The sequence below is a fragment of the Psittacula echo genome, assembly GCF_963264785.1.
Source record: "Psittacula echo genome assembly, chromosome: 2".
NCBI lineage: Eukaryota > Metazoa > Chordata > Aves > Psittaciformes > Psittacidae > Psittacula > Psittacula echo.
Window position 1 is genome coordinate 102,017,401 of NC_137737.1, and position 20,334 is coordinate 102,037,734.

The 20,334-nt window shown below is 40.8% G+C and overlaps 1 protein-coding gene across 1 annotated transcript in view; it reads right to left on the reverse strand.

The window, feature by feature from the left end:
* Positions 1 to 20,334, reverse strand: part of DOK6 (docking protein 6) — a gene marked incomplete at its 5' end in the record, with an annotated part of 261,663 nt that overhangs the window by 69,207 nt on the left and 172,122 nt on the right. Inside the window, one exon of the mRNA XM_080611655.1 lies at positions 5,953 to 6,091. Within this exon, the coding sequence (XP_080467781.1) occupies positions 5,953 to 6,091 (139 nt within the window). The remainder of the gene's footprint in view (positions 1 to 5,952; positions 6,092 to 20,334) is intronic.

Here is a 20,334-nt window from a genome sequence, read left to right on the forward strand (position 1 = left end):
TTGGCCTATGCTTACCGGGCCTTGTTCAGCACTATCCAGCACCTTCAAAAGGAAAGAAATGTCCCTGGATCTGAGGGCGAAGCAACAGACAGCGCAGCTACTCCAGCTCCGAGCACAGCAGCTACACCACCCCTAGCGACAAGTACAGCCACTACTCAAACTTCGACTGCAACAGACAGTGCAGCTACCCCAGCGACAAGTACAGCCACTACTCAAACTTCAACTGCAACAGATAGCGAAGCTACCCCAGCCCCAACCACAGCAGCTACACCACCCCCAGTGACAAGTACAGTTGCTACTCAAAGCACAGTGATAATGACTGCAGCTAAACCAGGGGACCAATTCGTACCAATATCGATTGCCCCCATACGCAAGAGAAAAAGCAAAAAAGAGGCAAGAAGGGTGAAGCAAGATGAAGAAACAATGTATTCACCACCCGGGCCACCATCTGATCAGGAGTCATCATCCCATGACGAAGAAGAAGAAGAAGAGGTGACTTCTCGACCTCGGACCTCAACTGAGCTACGGAATATGCGAAAAGATTTTACCCGTCAACCAGGGGAGCACATCATCACCTGGTTGCTACGATGATGGGACAATGGGGCCGATGGTCACGAACTAGGAGGTATGGAAGCCAAGCAGCTGGGATCACTTGCTAGAGAACGGGGAATTGACAAAGCAATTGCAAGAGAGAAAAAGTCCCTCAGTCTTTGGAGGCGGCTCTTGGCAGCTGTGAAAGAAAGGTTTCCATACAAGGATGATGGTACGAGTCGTTCGGCCAAGTGGACTACTTTAAACAAAGGCATCCAGTCTCTGAGGGAATCAGCCATCGTAGAGATGATCTATCACACCAAACCGAATAACGGAGATATACCCATAGACCCAGATGAAGTCGAATGTACACGACCCATGTGGCGAAAACTTATACGGAATGCACCGTCATCATATGCCCATTCATTGGCAACAGTAACCTGGGGTGACATAGTAACACCAACAGTGGATGAAATGATTCACAAACTCCGAGAGTTCGAAGACAATCTCACCCCTTCCATCATCTCAGCTGTGGAAAAACTGTCCCAGGATGTCAAACAATTGAGGGACGATCTATCTGATTTATCCAGCTCCTCACGTGTACCAACACACGTCTCAGCTGTTAACAAAAGACGTCCTATTGTTCAAGACAGAAGATATAGAAGGCAAACACCACGGGCCACCCTATGGTTTTACCTGCGGGATCATGGAGAAGACATGACGAAGTGGGATGGAAAACCTACTTCAGCTTTGGAGGAACGGGTGCATGAATTGAAAATAGGAACAAGGGTCAAGACTAATCATCCCATGAGAGCTGCGGCTTCAGTCTCTGGTGAGCAGGTTCCCAGATGGATCGGGAGAGCTGATTTTACTCCAGCTCCTGTGATAACGAAGAATAATCCCTTTCAATACGACTTAGGTGTCCAACGTTGTGATGACTGTTAGAGGGACCCTGCCTCCAGCCAGGTGGAGGTAGGGGACAATCGGATTTACTGGACTGTGTGGGTCAGATGGCCTGGCACATCAGTCCCGCAGAAGTATAAAGCTCTCGTAGATACCGGTGCACAGTGTACCCTGATGCCGTCAAGCTGTCAAGGGGTGGAACCCATCTATATCTCTGGAGTGACAGGAGGATCCCAAGAGTTGACTGTACTGGAGGCTGAGATCAGCCTGACTGGAAGGAAATGGCAAAAGCACCCCATTGTGACTGGTCCAGAGGCTCCATGCATCCTCGGCATAGATTACCTCAGGAGAGGGTACTTCAAAGACCCAAAAGGGTACCGATGGGCTTTTGGTATTGCTGCTTTGGAGACTGAGGAAAATGAGCAGCTGTCCACCTTGCCTGGTCTCTCAGAGGATCCCTCTGTTGTGGGGTTGCTGAAGGTCAAAGAACAACAAGTGCCAATCGCAACCACAACAGTGCACCGGTGGCAGTATCGCACCAACCGAGACTCCCTGATTCCCATCCATAAACTGATCCGTAGTCTGGAGAGTCAGGGAGCGATCAGCAGGACCCGCTCACCCTTTAATAGCCCCATATGGCCAGTGTGAAAGTCTAACAGAGAGTGGAGACTAACAGTAGACTATCGTGGCCTGAATGAAGTCACACCACCATTGAGTGCTGCCGTACCGGACATGCTAGAACTTCAGTATGAACTGGAGTCAAAGGCAGCCAAGTGGTATGCCACGATTGATATTGCCAATGCATTCTTCTCAATTCCTCTGGCAGCAGAGTGCAGGCCACAGTTTGCTTTTACTTGGAGGGGCGTCCAGTACACTTGGAACCGACTGCCCCAGGGGTGGAAACACAGCCCTACCATCTGCCATGGACTGATCCAGAATGCACTGGAACAGGGGCAAGCTCCAGAACACCTGCAGTACATTGATGACATTATTGTGTGGGGTGATACAGCGGAAGAAGTCTTTGAGAAAGGGAGGAAAATAATCCAAATCCTGCTGAAAGCTGGTTTTGCCATAAAACGGAGTAAGGTCAAGGGACCTGCACAGGAGATTCAATTTTTGGGAATAAAATGGCAAGATGGACGTCACCAGATCCCTACAGATGTGATCAACAAAATAATAGCAATGTCTCCACCAACTAATAAGAAAGAAACACAAGCTTTCTTGGGTGCTGTGGGGTTCTGGAGAATGCACATCCCAAATTACAGTTCGATTGTAAGCCCTCTCTATCATGTAACCCGGAAGAAGAATCATTTTAAATGGGGCCCTGAGCAACAACAAGCCTTTGAGCAAATTAAACGTTCATGTAAAGTTTATTTAAACGTTCATTTAAAGTTCATGCAGTAGCCCTTGGACCAGTCCGGAATGGGCCAGATGTAAAAAAGGTACTGTACACCGCAGCCGGGGAGAATGGTCCTACCTGGAGCCTCTGGCAGAAAGCTCCAGGGGAGACTCGAGGTCGACCCCTCGGCTTTTGGAGTCGGGGATACAAAGGATCTGAAGCCAGCTATACCCCAACTGAGAAAGAGATACTGGCAGCCTATGAAGGGGTTCGAGCTGCTTCGGAGGTGATTGGCACTGAAGCACAGCTCCTCCTGGCACCCGGGTTGCCCGTTCTGGGCTGGATGTTCAAAGGCAGGGTCTCCTCTACACATCATGCAACCGATGCGACATGGAGTAAATGGGCTGCACTAATTACACAACGAGCTCGAATAGGAAATCCCAGTCGTCCAGGCATTCTAGAAGTCATCATGGACTGGCCAGAGGGCAAAGATTTTGGAATGTCACCAGAGGAGGAGGTGATGCGTGTTGAAGAGGCCCCACCATATAATAAACTATCAGAAAGTGAAAAGCAGTATGCCTTGTTTACTGATGGGTCCTGCCGTATTGTGGGAAAACATCGGAGATGGAAGGCAGCTGTATGGAGTCCTCAACGACAAGTTGCAGAAACTGCTGAAGGAGAGGGTGAATCGAGTCAGTTTGCCGAGGTGAAAGCCATCCAGCTGGCCCTGGACATTGCTGAACGAGAAAAGTGGCCAGGACTTTATCTCTATACTGACTCATGGATGGTGGCAAATGCCCTGTGGGGGTGGTTGCAGCAATGGAAGCAGAGCAACTGGCAACGCAGAGGTAAACCCATCTGGGCTGCTGCACTGTGGCAAGATATCGCTGCCCGGGTGCAGAACCTGGTGGTGAAGGTACGCCATGTAGACGCCCATGTACCCAAGAGTCAGGCCACTGAGGAACACCAGAACAACCAACAAGTGGACAAAGCTGCTAAGATTGAAGTGGCTCAGATGGACTTAGATTGGCAACATAAAGGTGAATTATTTTTGGCCCAGTGGGCCCAGGACACTTCAGGCCATCAGGGCAGAGATGCAACATACAGATGGGCCCGTGATCGAGGGGTGGACTTAACAATGGACACTATTGCCCGGGTTATTCATGAGTGTGAAACGTGCTGCAATTAAACAAGCCAAACGGTTAAAGCCTCTTTGGTATGGAGGACGATGGCTGAAGTACAAATATGGAGAGGCCTGGCAAATTGACTATATCACACTCCCACCAACCTGCCAAGGCAAGCGCCATGTGCTTACCATGGTGGAAGCAACCACCGGATGGCTGGAAACATACGCTGTGCCCCATGCCACTGCCAGGAACACTATCCTGGGCCTTGAGAACCAGATTTTGTGGCGACATGGCACCCCAGAAACAATTGAATCAGACAATGGGACTCATTTCCGGAATAACCTTATAGACACTTGGGCCAAAGAGCATGGCATTGAGTGGGTATATCACATCCCCTACCATGCACCAGCCTCTGGGAAAATCGAATGGTATAATGGGCTGTTAAAAACTACACTGAGAGCAATGGGTGGGGGAACTTTCAAGCATTGGTATACACACTCACCAAAGGCCACCTGGTTGGTCAACACCAGAGGATCTGCCAACAGGGCTGGCCCAGCCCAGTCGGAACTTTTACATATTGTAGAGGGGGACAAAGTTCCTGTGGTGCACATGAAGAATTTGCTGGGGAAGACAGTCTGGGTTATTCCTGCTTCAGGTAAAGGCAAACCCACTCGTGGGATTGCTTTTGCTCAGGGACCTGGATATACTTGGTGGGTAATGCGGGAAGATGGGGAAGTCCGATGCGTACCTCAAGGGGATTTGATTTTAGGGGAAAACAGACAATGAACTCAATTGTACGCTGTTGCCTGCTATAGCCCATCAACTAGAAGTCTGCAGGGCACCAGCGACTGGCTCTGACTTCCCTCCGAACATCATCCCAACAGAGAATGAACTTTGATAGAACCGGACGAGTTCTACAGTAAAGGAATGATCAGCATCAGCAGGCAACGATCCAATACTGCACACAGCTTCTCCTGCCCTGAAAGACTGTTCCAAGAGATGGAGCCCAACATCATGAACCGAATGGACTCAGTAGCTTTATAGGAATTGGTCTGTGCACTAAGCTAACAGTGCACCGAGATGAGAGTGAGGGTATATGGAAAATGTGGGATCTGAGCATGACGTGAATGGTATGGAACAAGGGGTGGATACTGTCCTGGGTTCAGCAGTGGCAGTCAGTTTTTTTCTCCTTCTTAGTAGCTGTTGCAGCACTGTGTTTTTGACTTTTGGCCTGGGAACAAAAAACTGATAACACTGATGTTTAGACTGACCAAGGACTTTGTGAGTCTCATGCTCTGCCAGGGAGGAGGAGGGGCCGGGAGGAAGCGGGGACAGGACACCTGACCCAGACTGGCCAAGGAGGTGTTCCATACCACAGCACGTCATGCCAGGGGATGTAACTGGGAGCTACCCGGAAGGGCACGTCCCCTTTTCGGTCGGGCTGTCTTTTCCGGCGGGCGGTATCGTATTCTCTTCCCTTGTTATTTCTCTTGTCGTTGTTATTGTTGGTGGCAGCAGTAGTGATTTGTGTTATACCTTAGTTGCTGGACTGTCTTTATCTCAACCCGTGGGAGCTGCATTCTTTTGATTCTCCTCCCCGTCCCTCCAGAAGCGGAGGGAAGAAAGGTGGGGGGGGGGCAGTAGACTGCGTGGTTCTGATTTACAGCTTGGGCTTAAACCACGACAGACCTCCGTAAATGAAGTAAATTTCAAAACCAAACACCATTAGCTTACTAGTTGAAGTATAAAATCAACTGATTTCTCAGCGTCTCTTACACCACCTACAGCTTCTGCACAGCTTATGGTACTCACCGGACCAAAACCACACCACCAACAATCATTATATAGCACATACTGAAAATCCTCGACCATGAAAATGCATGAATTCAAAAATCTCTTTTGTCTTTGTACACAGCTAATACCATCATTACAGATGAATCCATGGAATGCCATTACTACACACTTCTTCTGTTCATTACCATTTTTTAATAAAGTTAAAAAAAAGTTTAAACTTTTTTAATAAGTTTGAAGATTTCGGTGAAAGGCTCTTACCCTTGCCTTCTGCTCCATCTCCATCATTAATCTTTCATGTTGCTCTGCTATTGCCAGCGTTGCAGAATGCACTTTCTGATATATCATTTCTCCTTCTCGTGTCTGAAAGGTGAACAGCCCTTCTCCTGTGTCACACATCCTGCAGTGAGATTTAAGCAGAATGGAAAGTAAAAATTGAGCATTATGTAATTATCTAACTATTACAAAAAGTGCACACCTTGCAGTAGGAAATTCCAGCTTTTGCAGTTAAACTCTGGAATTCTGAGCATCTGCAGTTATTTTTACCATTGAACAGAGAAACTACAACAGATGTGCTGAACTTCATGAACATAACCTTTAAATTCAGTTTTAATCATCATCTGGGTAGTGAAAAAAAAGTTTTAGCATAGAATAAAAACTTGAATATGTTCACCTATTTCCAGCATTGTTTAAAATATCTGCACGTGTAAGAGAGAGCTAAATTTTATTCTGTAAACCAATTCAAGCCAGAAGTGCAAAAAACAGCAGGACTTTGAAAAGCTGATGTTTGAAGAGAACACTGACCAATTAAAAATGTTATTGTTAATCACTACAAAGAAGCGATTATGAAAGACATTATTAAGTAATGAAAGACAGCATTAAGAGGGTTAAATTATAACTCTCTCTGTTGGTGCAGTTAAGTGAGGCAGTGTCTAAAGCTACCTTGACACTTACAAAAGCCATTCAGTCTATTTGACAATAGGAAGAGTATTTCTATAGTATAAGAAGATTAAATAGTGAAAAAAACCACAAGAAAAAAAATAATTTAATTTCTTCTTTTGAGAAAACGACTGCTGTTACCCTTATCTGTGATATCATTGTGGCATTATTCTGAAGAAGAAAAGTGGTACATGGTAATGCAATGACAAAGAGGGCTGGGAAATACAGCAAATGGGAAGAGACAACAATGTTAGGTTATTGAATGACCTTCACACAGAAATCAGGAGGCAAATTGCTGAGCATTTTAGAAAAATGTGTCCTGAGTAGCCTAACATTCTAACAGGTTTTTAAATACCAATATCTTTAGAGTTTACACCCCAGATTCTGTATGATTATTCATACATTGAATTTTAAAAATGTTTTCCCATCAAATGAACATATAGATCTATGCTATTTTAATTAAATAATCATTTGAATATGTCTCCAGCTATGCTACATGCACACACTATTATATTACAGCTTCTTGAAAATGGAGTAATGTTTTTCATGAGACATCTTTTTGTCAAATTAGAATACAGCTTCCCACAAAATTTTATTTCAAAACTCAGTTGAACAGGACTATTGTGCTACAGAACAGAGTACTGAGAGTTCAGCAGTTGCTTTTGATTTCAAGGCTAACCGCTGAAAATAAAACCTTATTAACACTTACAAAATCTTTGCCTGTCATTGGAGGAGACATGGTTTTGTGAGAATCCTATAAAGAACTTATGCATAGCTATGTCTGAGAAGAACAGAAAGTACTGGAGGCAGAAACAGATAAAACAGAGGTGCTTCTTGAAACTACCTGGTGAAAATACTTAGTAATGAGGTGTGGAAAAGAAACTTATAGTCTTAAGAACAGATGATTCATAATATTATCCATATGGAGATTATCCATTATTCTGGAATGAAAATATCCATCCCAAGATGTAAAGAAAATACAATCTATTTTGGATACAGGAATTATTTGATCAGTATTAGTGTGATGTGCTGATTAATAGATTAAAAAAATCCCAACTTTTTTATTAAATTCCAACAGAGATCAATATCCCTGCTGTGAATGTTAAGATACTTTATATCCTTTGCCACAGTCCTCCAAAGAGCTTCTGGTAGAAATAAAATGTCTCCAGAGTTTTGCAATATTATGGCAACAGCTTTTCAGATCCCTCAGGGCATCATATAGCTGGTACTCTGCTTTTGTGTAAAGAGATCTTAATAAAATTCAAACAGCGTGAAATGGAAAGTCTGGAAAAAATTAGGAGGCTTCAGAAACTGAAGCAAAATATAATCTCTTTTTTTGTTCCAGAGGACAAAAAATCCTACAGGGATAAAACCAAGGAAACAGGAAATGGGGCATGATTAAGATTCAAGAGATAAGCTGCTTGTTTTGACACAGCAAAAGCTAATTGCCACCACTGCTGATCAGACTAGGGTCTGTACCACCTTCACGAGCCATGGGTAGAGGCAGCAGTGCAGGCTGTGGAGGTGTCCCAGCACCTCACTCACTGCACAGGACAGCACTGCAGGGACCTGCTTTCTCAAAACAATGAGTGTCTGTGACGGACATGTCACAGCAATACTGAAAAGCCATAGATGACAGCCTCCCTATGTCTGCATTGTGGCCTTCCCTGGCTAATGATGGATGATATACATGCAGCCAATCCCTCTCCTTCTTCTCCTTCTCTTTCTCCTTCTTTTTCTCCTTCTTTTTCCTTCACACCTTACCTGCTCTCCTTCTCTTTTTCCTTTCCCCTTTTCCTTTCCCCTTTTCCCCTTCCCCTTTCTCCTTTTCCCCTTCCCCTTTCTCCTTCCCCCTTACCTTGCCTTGCCTTCCCTTCCACTCCCTTCTCTTTCCTTCCCTTCTTTTCCCTTTCCTCTTCTATTCCCTCTCGCTCTCTCTCCTTCTCCTCCCTTTCCCTTCTTTCCCTTTTCCTTTTCCATTCCTTTTTTTCCCTTTCCTTCTCCTTTCTGTTGTAGCCTGTTCTTTTTTTCTGTTCTGTTCTTTTCTTTCTGTTCTATTTTTTCTGTTCTATTCTTTTATATTTTCTGTTCAGTTCTATTCTAGTTATGACACCAAGATCAGCTGCATGTTTTAGAGTTAGTCTTTCTTTCTAGAACAAGGAACAAACTAAAATAGAAGCACTCTAAAGCATGATAGAGATGGGGACAGGCAAAGGGGTAAGTGTGCTCTTGTAAGCTTAAGAGTTTTGCCAAAAAAAAGAAAGGCCTTTTCCTTACCTGGGTACAGGAATGGACAAGCCCATAAGTTGAAGCACACTTCTTGGCTTGTTCTATTTACAGTCAAAACATAGCCAGAAAAACAATGAAACTCTTTTCTTTACAGCCTTCTCTGCTGCCAGATAACTGTCCATTTAAAGTTAGAGTTTCAGGTTTAGCCTTGCTAATGCATTGCTTTATTATGAGTGAAAATGAAATAATTGAGGATAAATAAAATTTTTTCTATGTTCAGTGCAGATATGATTGTTCAGCTGCTGATTTATTAACATCTTCATAACTTCTGTATGTCCTATAATCACTTTAGAGAAAAGACAGGACAAAGATGTGGGCCTCTTCTTTCCCTGATGCTGCTGCAGTTATGCACTGCAGATCTACCAACTCAGTATGACCTTCACCGTCAAAAAACTTCACTGATTTTGTATATTTAAATATTTGTATGAGAGACTTAACTGTCTGTGGATGCTTGAAAAGTGCTGATATTAGCTTGTCTATTTCTGTGTTTTCCAACTTTAAAACAGCAATGTTATCAACCTATGCTTTAGGATATTTAAGGATTCAATACATTAAAATGTATTAAGTGCTTTGACAGAAATACAAAAGCACATTTTTTTCTATGTTATTAAAGATTGATACAACTGGGCAGATAAAACCAGCAGATAAACCAATAATAAGTTTTATTTCTTAAAATACTTGCACAGCTTTTCACAATCATCATTGTTAGCAGATCTGGCTCAAGAGCCAGAGGAAGGAATAGGAAGAAGGTGAGAGCTAAGCTTGTGGCCCGGAAACTGGAGAAAGACATCAACAGTGAAAGTTCTTGCTTTTACTCAAAAGTAGAGCTGTTCAGACCAAAGAGATTTTCCCACCAGTACTGCAAGATTTTTTTCAGCATTTCTCAACTTCCCGTAAGGTTTCCCACTGCTCACTACAGTAATTTCATCTTTTAGAGCAGAATCAAGACTATATATTAATTATATATTAACCTCAGAATTCCCTTCAAAAAGGAAACTGTTGACTTGACCACCATTTATGAACGGCACCTTTTGCCAATTAGAGGTTCATGCTCTCCTGTCATAGTTGAAATATTTTGAAAGTTTAATGGTGCAATATTCGGCAACTGCATAAGAGGACAAGAATTTGACATCTCAGCTTCATTTCACTATTTCAGTTAAGGGTAAAATTCATTTTCACAATAATGAAGGTTGTCTGAAAACTGAGATGCTTAGAAACATTATATTCTATAAGTCCTTGTTTTAAAATAAAGGATAAATAATCACTGTAACCAGAAAAAATTATTTCTTCATATACCTAAATCTAAATTTTAATGGATTTGAATGGCTTCTTTTTACCCACAAATAGTTTAGCATTAAAGAAATAATGACTGTCATATACTCAAAAGTATGTAAACTTACATACAAATAACTAATTGAAAAGGTAAAGATCCTCAAGTAGGCCCTGAAAAAAACCAACATAAAATGTTTATTATTAGTAATTATGGCTATTAATAGCTAATACATGATAACTAGCTGGTACCCTAGTTTAACATTTACAGTTCTTTGAATAAAAAGGAACTTTATTTTTTTAAAAATGAGAACATATCATGAATAGGTATTGTCCAGTAATCAGAGTGCTAAAATTTAAGAGTACCAAACTGGATGTAATTGATGCTGCATAGTCTGCACCTGATGAATGAAAAATTACTTCTTTTAAACAGTGAAGCTGATTACTCAGATACTTCAAGGCCCAGAAATGAAGACAGGTAGTGCTTATTTGCTGATGAAGGTGGTCATGTGGCATGTATGGGACCAGATTTGATACTGTCACAAGCCAAGTAGTAAATAAAAGACCCTTTCTTTAAAGTTCTGAAGCTGTGGAAAAAGCCTAATTGGTATGCAATTTTTATCTCTGAACTGAGACAATTATTTCTTGTGTTGCTACAGTTTAGATTTTCTAAAATATGGTGGAAACTAGCAATTTTGATTCCAATTTAATTAGATTATCAGTGGGGAGACACAAACAATATCTCTCTTGTGGATATCTAACTTTTATTCTTTCCTTGTTTGTTGTTATCTCAACTTGAGCTAAGTTATTTTGACAGAAGTACTGTTTGTTCTTTGTGTGCAAGGATATTACACACAGCATACACTAAAGACAGGATAGGTAACCAGTAGACCTCACTATAAAACGAATGCAAAGCTCCCCTGAGGGTCCAGATTCTTTGCTCATTCCAGCCTTAAACACATGCTAGCTTGCTTCCTCCCAAACTTGTTCTTTTCTGAGAAAATGAAAAAAGCAAGGAAAGCAAACAAACTCTTTGTGGCAGGGGCATGTTTACATGAAAAGCTCCTTTTATATCTAGGAATACTTATCAAAACAACTGAAAAATAAACTATGTATATTTTTATAAAATTGTAAGTCAGATTCTAGGTTGAAAGGGCAGAAAAACACAGGAAGAAATAAGGAAATATTGATAAGAATCCTAACTTACAACAAAGCAGACAAAAAAGTGATAAAATTGGTGGGGTAATCAATAAGAAAAATGGTAACTACATAAATAGGATATGTATGGGACCTAGGAAAGGTCTATGGGTGAAGCATAGAGAAGACAAAGAAAGGAAAATGTGCACTAAAGTGTAATATTCAGGTAGCGAACTTTGACAGCAGAAGTTAGAAAGACCTAAAGTTGGGGCAAGATCTGTGAAAGTGGAGAAAATGTCCTCTGAAAAATCTGTGAAAGGGAAATGAAGATCATCAACATGAAGCACAGCAACGATATAAAGGGCAAAATCCAGAACAAGCAGACAGACTGAGTGTGGCCTGTTACTCGACCCCTACGTGAATAACGAGTTAGATTGCCATGTTTTGCCATCAGCATTTCAGAGTTTTATCTGAAATGTCAAATAGCTGTCCTGGCAATTTTATGATCTGAGAAGCAAATAATGAAAATTATCTCATATATATGGCATCTGCCTGCCCCCTTTAATGATGCCATTTACTGTCAAGAATACACAACACGAAAAAGTAATTACGCATGATATCTACTAATTGCCGGTGATAGACATTTCTCCATAACATTTATTGCCATGTTATTGCTCTTCAGCTGAGGTAGGTTAACTTTTCACTGTTCTTGCACATGGTCATGAGATACAGATAGCAGTGTTGAATTTTAAATTAGCTTTCTTACATATGGAATCTCCTTGAATGTAGGCTGAGCTGATATAGGAAACATGGAATATTACCATACCTCTGATACAGCTCAGTAACTTGGTCATGGAGCTTAGCCCTGAAGATTTGTTCAAGGTTGGATCTTGTATTTCTTGAGTCATCCTCACCATTTTCAACTAACAGAACTAAAGGATCCCTCATGCCACCAAAGCAGCTTTCCTGCAGCACTTATGATAGCATTTTGCAATTCTCAGAAGGAAATGCGTGATGATGATTTGCTGTCAGGTAGCTAGGATTCTATCACTCAGGGGAACGCAGGAGTCCTCCTCCAATATTTTCTAGAGGAGTTTATTACTTTCCAAGTTGCACATCTTTTTACAATATTATTTGCAGTTGCAGTAACAAAACTCTTGGTGCTAGTCTGATGACTACTATTTTCTAGTCTTTACAGAGAAGCATCTCCTCTAAAAGAGAGGTGTTTTGTGTAAACAGTGTTTTTTCATGATAAAATTATTTCTTTTTCTGCCTAAACCAAATGACCATTTAAGTGATATAATATAAACAAAAACTTTCTCATAAAAACATGCTTTTATTTGTGTTGTCAGATAGTAGACATTTCTGTACAGTACTAGTGATAATTATGCCTCTTGGGATATTTTTTCTACTCACTGCCTGTGCTGCCTCTACAATCACTGTCTCTGTGCTGCACTCTGTGACAGCAAATTTAGAATAGTGAGGCATATCAGGGCCACTGACTGATTCCTGCATGTCAGAGGCTTTCCACTTTTTTGCTTAATGGAAGTGAAGAAAGCAAGCTATGTCTTTCTCTGGACTATATAAATGATTGTCCACTATAACTGTAAGTCTCTAATTCATTTCCATGGAGTTAATCCCTGTTCATCATAAGATAGTGGAAAAATTGCATTTCTTTTTTTTTTTTTTTTTTTTTCCCTGAGGTTCAGTTTTGATTAAAAGGATTATTCTGTCAGGGACTTATTTCAGACAGCTTTTATTTGGTTGCTACAAAACTTTCCATCTCTTCTCATTAAAATGTCTTTATTTATATGAATTACTTTGATATATCAGAATAAATGTAACTACTGCTGCAGACTTAAAGGCAGTAAATTATTCTCAATGCTCGTTACAGTATAAAAAAGCAGAAGTCATGCATACAAGGTAGAATGTAGAGATTAACATTATGAAATATAGCTATATGTAACAGCAAACATGCTGTGGAGAGCTTCAGTTTTCTACATCCTAGACCTCAAAAACTAAACAAGAGTCAACAAGCGAAGCATTATTCTGGAGTCTAAGAAGTTGAATTCCAAATACTTTAATATGACTATAATTACATTTTTCACCCCTGCCTGCTTATAGACCAGCTTCATAAAACATGACTTAGATATTTTGATAACGAATATTGAACTGTGTTGTTTGTGCTTTATCACCTATAAGAAGGATTATAGGTTGCACATGTAAATTACCCTCTTGTGTCAGAATTCAGTTCGTATTATTTAAGAAATCAGTGTAGGCAATTAATGCATATGTATACATAAACCCAAATTTATGGAGATTTTTGCCCCCTTAACATTTTCTTAAAAAAAGAATAAATCAGTTATTAAAGAGAGGGTAATAAACCCAATTGTTGACATGGTCTTAAATACACAAGACATTTGCGTTTCTGAGTTGAAGTAATAGAACAAACATGAAAATGTTTGATAATTAGTTCTGTTAGTTTGTAAAATTCAGGTCTTGCTGATAATGATGAAATACTATTTAACAGTGTCTTGGACAAGTATCTATTCTTACCAGCTCTGTGAAAGATACATCAAGAACTCCTATATTATCATTTTAGCACAGAAGCAGCAGTTACAATTACCTGTGCAACAAACAGACCAACGAAAAACCTTAGTCTCAGAAAAGTAAAGAAACTTCAAAGTCTACAAGCAGCTAATATTTTCTTTAATTAAACCTTTACACTCATCATGGATTGGCTATTAATTTTCAGCTTATTTTGAATGGGAGAGATATACATTTCAAATTCTGTAAGCTGGGAACATATTCAAATACAGACATTTGCTACAGGAGATCTGGCACCCTATTAAAAGCTATTATTCCCCAGTGAGGACAAAAACATCCTATAAAAATATTACTCAGTTCACATTTAGCAGAACACACATGAAGCACCATTAATCTACATGAATACCATTGACTTTGACAAACACAAAAATGTTAGCTATAAAACCCAAATAATACCACTCTTAATTAAAATAAAAGGTTGTGTAATAATACAAAAACCTTGTGGTAGCATATCACTCCTTGCTAAAACAAGCTCCCTTTTGGAGCCCTAAAGTCACTGTTATATTCAGGACTACTCTTTGCTCAAGGTGGTATGGATGGAAATCCTCTCAGATGATACTTGCTACTCTGAATTAATTCTGAACATCATGTGACATAACTCTGAATTTGAGGTTTGGAAGAAGGCATCTGCCAATTAACAGACATTAGCACAGTAACAGCCAATGAACAAATCTGCATAAATTTATCTGTTCATTTTACTTCACCTTTGAGGAATTTGGGGTGCTTAGAAGCTATGGCATTAGACAGTATTATAGAGTATTCACAGCTACAGGTTGGGCAAAGAAGAGATTCAGAGCAGCCCTGCAGAGAAGGACTTGGGGGTGTTGGTTGATGAGAAAATGAACATGAGCCGGCAGTGTGTGCTCGCAGCCCAGAAAGCCAACTGTATCCTGGGCTGCATCAAGAGGAGCATGACCAGCAGGTTGAAGGAGGTGATCCTGCCCCTCTGCTCTCGTGAGACCTCACTTGGAGGATTGTGTGCAGTTCTAATGTCCTCAACATAAAAAGGACATGGAACTGTTGGAACAAGTGCAGAGGACGGCCACGAGGATGATCAGGTGATTGGAGCACCTCCCATATGAAGACAGGCTGAGAAAGTTGGGGCTGTTGAGCCTGGAGAAGAGAAGGCTGTGTGGAGACCTCATAACAGCCTTCCAGTATCTGAAGGGGGCCTACAAGGATGCTGGGGATGGACTATTCATCAGGGACTGTAGTGACAGGACAAGGGGTAACGAGTTAAAACTTAAACAGGGGAAGTTTAGATTGGATCTAAGGAAGAAATTCTTTAGTGAGGGTGGCGAGGCACTGGAATGGGTTGCCCAGGGAAGTTGTGAGTGCTCCACCCTTGGCGGTGTTCAAGGCCAGGTTGGATGAGGCCTTGGGTGACATGGTTTAGTGTGAGGTGTCCCTGCCCATGGCACTGGGGGTTGGATCTAGATGATTTTAAGGTCCTTTCCAGCCCTAACTATTCTATGATTCTATGATTCTAGGTGCCAATATTTGGAGTAATTGATCATGCTCAACCTAAAAGTAAAAAGAGGTTTTGCATCTGCACATACCAACAAATATGATACTAAGAATTTAACATGGGACCACATTTGAAATGACCTACAAGTGTATTTGTCCTATAATGACTCATTAATCTGTCATCTATGTATTGAATGTTATTGGAAACACGTTGCATGTAACGTGATGCAGACAGATGCTGTGTTTGTGAATTGCTGTCTTTTTTATTTTGACAGCAAGCATAAGAAAAAGATATTTCCTGCATTTTGATCATTTCAATCAAAATATATCCAATTAAAGAGGGAAAATTTCTGGAGGGCTGAACAGGAATGAACTAGTATAATTAACATTTTTGATGGATGAATACTGTCAAGACAATAGAAGTAAAAAGTATTAAGGAACTAATATAGAGCCAGGTTTAAAACCATATAACCAGGAAAAAAAATAAAAGTGAATTAGTCAATTATAACATGTATTCAAAACATCAGTTTTCCTATTTTATGTAAAACAAATGTTACATTCTCTCATTTAAAAAGTGGGACACACAAAGTGCAAAGAAATAAAAAAGGGAACACCCTGAGCACTTGATGTTTATTTTATTGACTACTTCAAAATAAGGTAGTTCAAATGTTCACTCCCTTTTCTGCCCCTGTCTCATGCCCCCAATTCCCCTTTCCTTTCAAATGCACCATCAATAATGGTTTTGGCCATTTAAAACATTTATGGTCAGTGCCTCTCAGCTCTGAAACTTCCAGTAAGGTATGATTTTATTGTGATGGGGATTTAAACACTGCTGTTTCCTTTCAATGTCACTCTCTCCATCTTCAAGGTATGAGAGCTACTACGTCGACCACTTTGTGGCCACAAAGGAAGTTTTAGAAAGTCATATGCAAATATTATGGGCACATAGGGTTATCCAGAGACACACCAGACACGATATGCACATACACTAATGAGTAATTAACATATGCTAATGATATCCAAGGACTCATCAACACAAATCTCTAAACGGGCAGGTTGTCAACTCCAGCTTGGGAGCAGCCTGCCACAGCAGCAACACCTGGCAGAGGCAAAAGCACCAAGTATGAGAAAAAACAGGGACTTGTATTAAAATAAATAATAAAAAAAATTGTATTATATACTGTATTAAAATAAATAAATAAATAAATAAATAAGAAGAGCTGTATTTCTCAGCTGCTGACAGTAAGAACTGAAGATCTTAACTGAAGTCCACATTTCTGGTCTAAACTTTAACTAGCATGTATACAGACATACGTGATCAAATAATGTCTTCAGTGGTAATCTGGATGTGCAATAGTAACATAACATCAGAAATAATTGCAGAAAATATACAGACAACAGTGCAAGTATAAAACATTCATCTAACTTCCACCAGTTTTCCACATATGCTGTGCAATTTACAGAGGAAACATGACTTCCACTTACTTTAGCTTTTCCTCTTTGACATAAGCCAGGCAGAAGTGAAGTAGACAGATTTTCCCTGTTCTCCCAATTGCAAACAGCACCAGTGCTGTTATGGATCAAACAACTTGCACTGCATTCACCTGACATCTCTGACTCCAGCTTTGATCGTGTATATGATATCCTTGTGTTAAGTACTTCCAACAGTAGAAAAACTCTCTGTAAGGATTCCTCATTAGCCTGATAGCTAAAATCAATTGTAGTTAGTGTTCAGGTAAGCAGAAGCTTGATAATGTCTTGAGGACTCTCAAAATATTTTTTGCAAAATTTTGTTACATAAAAAAAGGCACTCCTTTCAATTACAAAAGTGGGCTGGAAAAGGTACAAGTGGATAAAAGAAGTGGATAAAAACAAAGAAATAAAAAAAAAGGGAGTCCTGCAAAACAAAATAATCACAAAGAATCACATATATCAAAGAAAAAGGACAAGAAATGCATACAAAAGAATGGAAAATCAGCAGAAAGTATTTAGAGTCCATAATTACACACTTGTGCTTCCCACATATTTCTTATAATATCTCATCTCTCATATAATATCTTTTCTCTAAAACTTCACAGGATGCAATGGCTAGCCATTTTCTGATGTTTTGAAAAATGTGCATTTTTCACCTCTGATAAACAGCAATCAAGTACGCTGATTAGGTTCTTTTACTTGAATACCTATTACCAATCTTGTGTGAAACTAATGATGCTGTACTAGATAAAGACATGGGTTATGCTATCTTTATTGAGGATTTTGCTTAAAAAAAAAAAAAAAGAAAAAGATGTAAGTAAGAATGGCAACAATCGTGGCTATTGTGTGTATGTGCCACTACCTATTTTGGGCAAATATTCCCTTAGACCAGTCCTCTGTATAGCACAAGATGCTCCTAATTGACAAGAAATGCACAAGTCAAGCAGAAGGAAAAGCAAAGACTGCAAAACAAATTTGAGAGAGTAGAATCTAAAAGTATTAAATGCGTCTTCTCTAATGCATAAAGTCTTAAAGCACAAGCCTGCTCTTTTCCCAGGGAACTTGGGGCATTGTTAGCAAGCAAAATCAAAAAAGCTATCGCCCTTTGCTGTGAAAAAAAACACTAACAAGCTACTCTTACATTGGAGCTTGCTCATCTAGCTCAGTATTTTAGAGTTGAGGCCTCCACAATTCTACACTGACTTAGTAATATTTTTGTAAGAAATTTATAACAGCCATGGAACTGCTCTGAACACTGGAATGTGTCAATCCTTTCTGGCCATGATTATGTATGCCAGGTTTAAAAAAATCCATGAACTATAGATGTAGTACCTTTTGCCTTTATCAAACATTTACATATGGCTATCCAACAAAGAAGCACTAGAGGTGGCAGCAGAGAAAGGGTACAAAGCCCTTATGTGCAAAATGACATGTAATAGATGTTCATGGTTCTTGTGCAGCAAAAGGTGACCATGCGTTCCCTGGACATTTATACTTAATAGCTTGGGCATGTGTGTGGCTATTTCGCATATGCCATTAAAACCATTTTGAGTAACTTAGGTAACGTTTAAGAAGCCTTTTGAGGTATTTCTCCACTCCGTCATTCTGGACCATTCATATTATACGTATCCTTCATATCACAGACTGAATATTAGTCTCAAATGCTAATATACATTTCTATTTCTGTGAATTGCTATTTCTGCTCTAATTTCTCATGGTCTTTTTTACCAGCTATTTGACACTACTTCTGAATGCACTGAACACTTTTTTCTTTGTTGCCCTCTATTTCATCTGTGCTTCTAAGACCAAGAGCTAATCATACTGCCTTTTTTTTTCCTCTGAGAAATTGGTTCAAAAAAGCTTAAAGAAGCCTCCCATAAAAGGCAAAGTACCTGTGAAATTAATACTTGAGATGGTGTCGTCAACATCCACCAATAACAAGCACTTATCCTAGCCAACCTCTTCCTGCTAGTTTTTGTTCAAATCTCCCATACTTTCTGATAAGATGCTGTTCCTAAAATGTTATATGTATTCTAAAAGCTGCTAGAGTCTTCCATTAGAAAATTAGATATCTTCTGCTTCTGTCTTACCAGCCCATGTATTTTATCACCACATTCCTATCTCTTCCTACTGAATGTGCTTAGCCCATTCTTCCTTCCTGACTCTGCTGACTTCTATGTTCATCCATCCATTGAGATTCCTTCAGTCTCAGCAAGCTAGCCCACATGCTGTCCAATACGTGTGTGCAAAACAGCTTCAGCACACACATGATCTGGTCCTCTCCAGACCAGTGTTGGTTTGCATCGCTGCTGTCACTCTCTATTCCTTGGTGGCAGTGACAGTACTCTTACAGAAGTAAGTCACCAGGAATATAGATGATCCAACCTGTTCTTTCATTAAATAAAACTCTGGCACCCTCAGTCATCATCTCAGAGAACTTCAGGGTTTTCCACTGAATCATCACCTAAAGTTTTCTGGCCTTCATAGAATCACAGAATCATAGGACAGTTAGGGTTGGAAAGGACCTTAAGATCATCTAGTTCCAACCCCCAGTGCCATGGGAAGGGACACCTCACACTAAACCATGTCACCCAAGGCTCTGTCCAACCTGGCCTTGAACACCGCCAGGGATGGAGCATTCACAGTTTCCTTGGGCAACCCATTCCAGTACCTCACCACCCTCACAGTAAAGAATTTCTTCCTTATATCCAGTCTAAACTTCCCCTGTTTAAGTTTGAACCCATTACCCCTTGTCCTGTCACTATAGTGCCTAATGAAGAGTCCCTCCAGGGCATCCTTATATGCCCCATTCAGATACTGAAAGGCTGCTACGAGGTCTCCACGCAGCCCCAACTTTCTCAGCCTATCTTCATATGGGAGGTGCTCCAATCACCTGATCATCCTCGTGGCCCTCCTCTGCACTTGTTCCAACAGTTCCATGTCCTTTTTATGCTGAGGACACCAGAACTGCACACAATACTCCAAGTGAGGTCTCCTGAGAGCAGAGTAGAGGGGCAGGATCACCTCCTTCAACCTGCTGGTCACACTGCTCTTGATGCAGCCCAGGATACGGTTGGCTTTCTGGGCTGCGAGCGCACACTGCAGCCGGCTCATGTTCATTTTCTCATTGACCAACACTCCGAAGTCCTTCTCTGCAGGTCTGCTCTGAATCTCTTCTCTGCCCAACCTGTAGCTGTGCCTGGGATTGCTCTGACCCAGGTGTAGGACCCTGCACTTGGCATGGTTAAACTTCATAAGGTTGGCATCAGCCCACCTCACAAGCATGTCAAGGTCTCTCTGGATGGCATCCCTTCCCTCCAGCGTATCAATCGAACCACACAGCTTGGTGTCATCGTGTCCTGGGTTCAGCAGTAGCAGTCAGTTTTTCTCCTTCTTAGTAGCTGTTGCAGCACTGTGTTTTTGACTTTTGGCCTGGGAACAAAGCTGATAACACCGATGTTT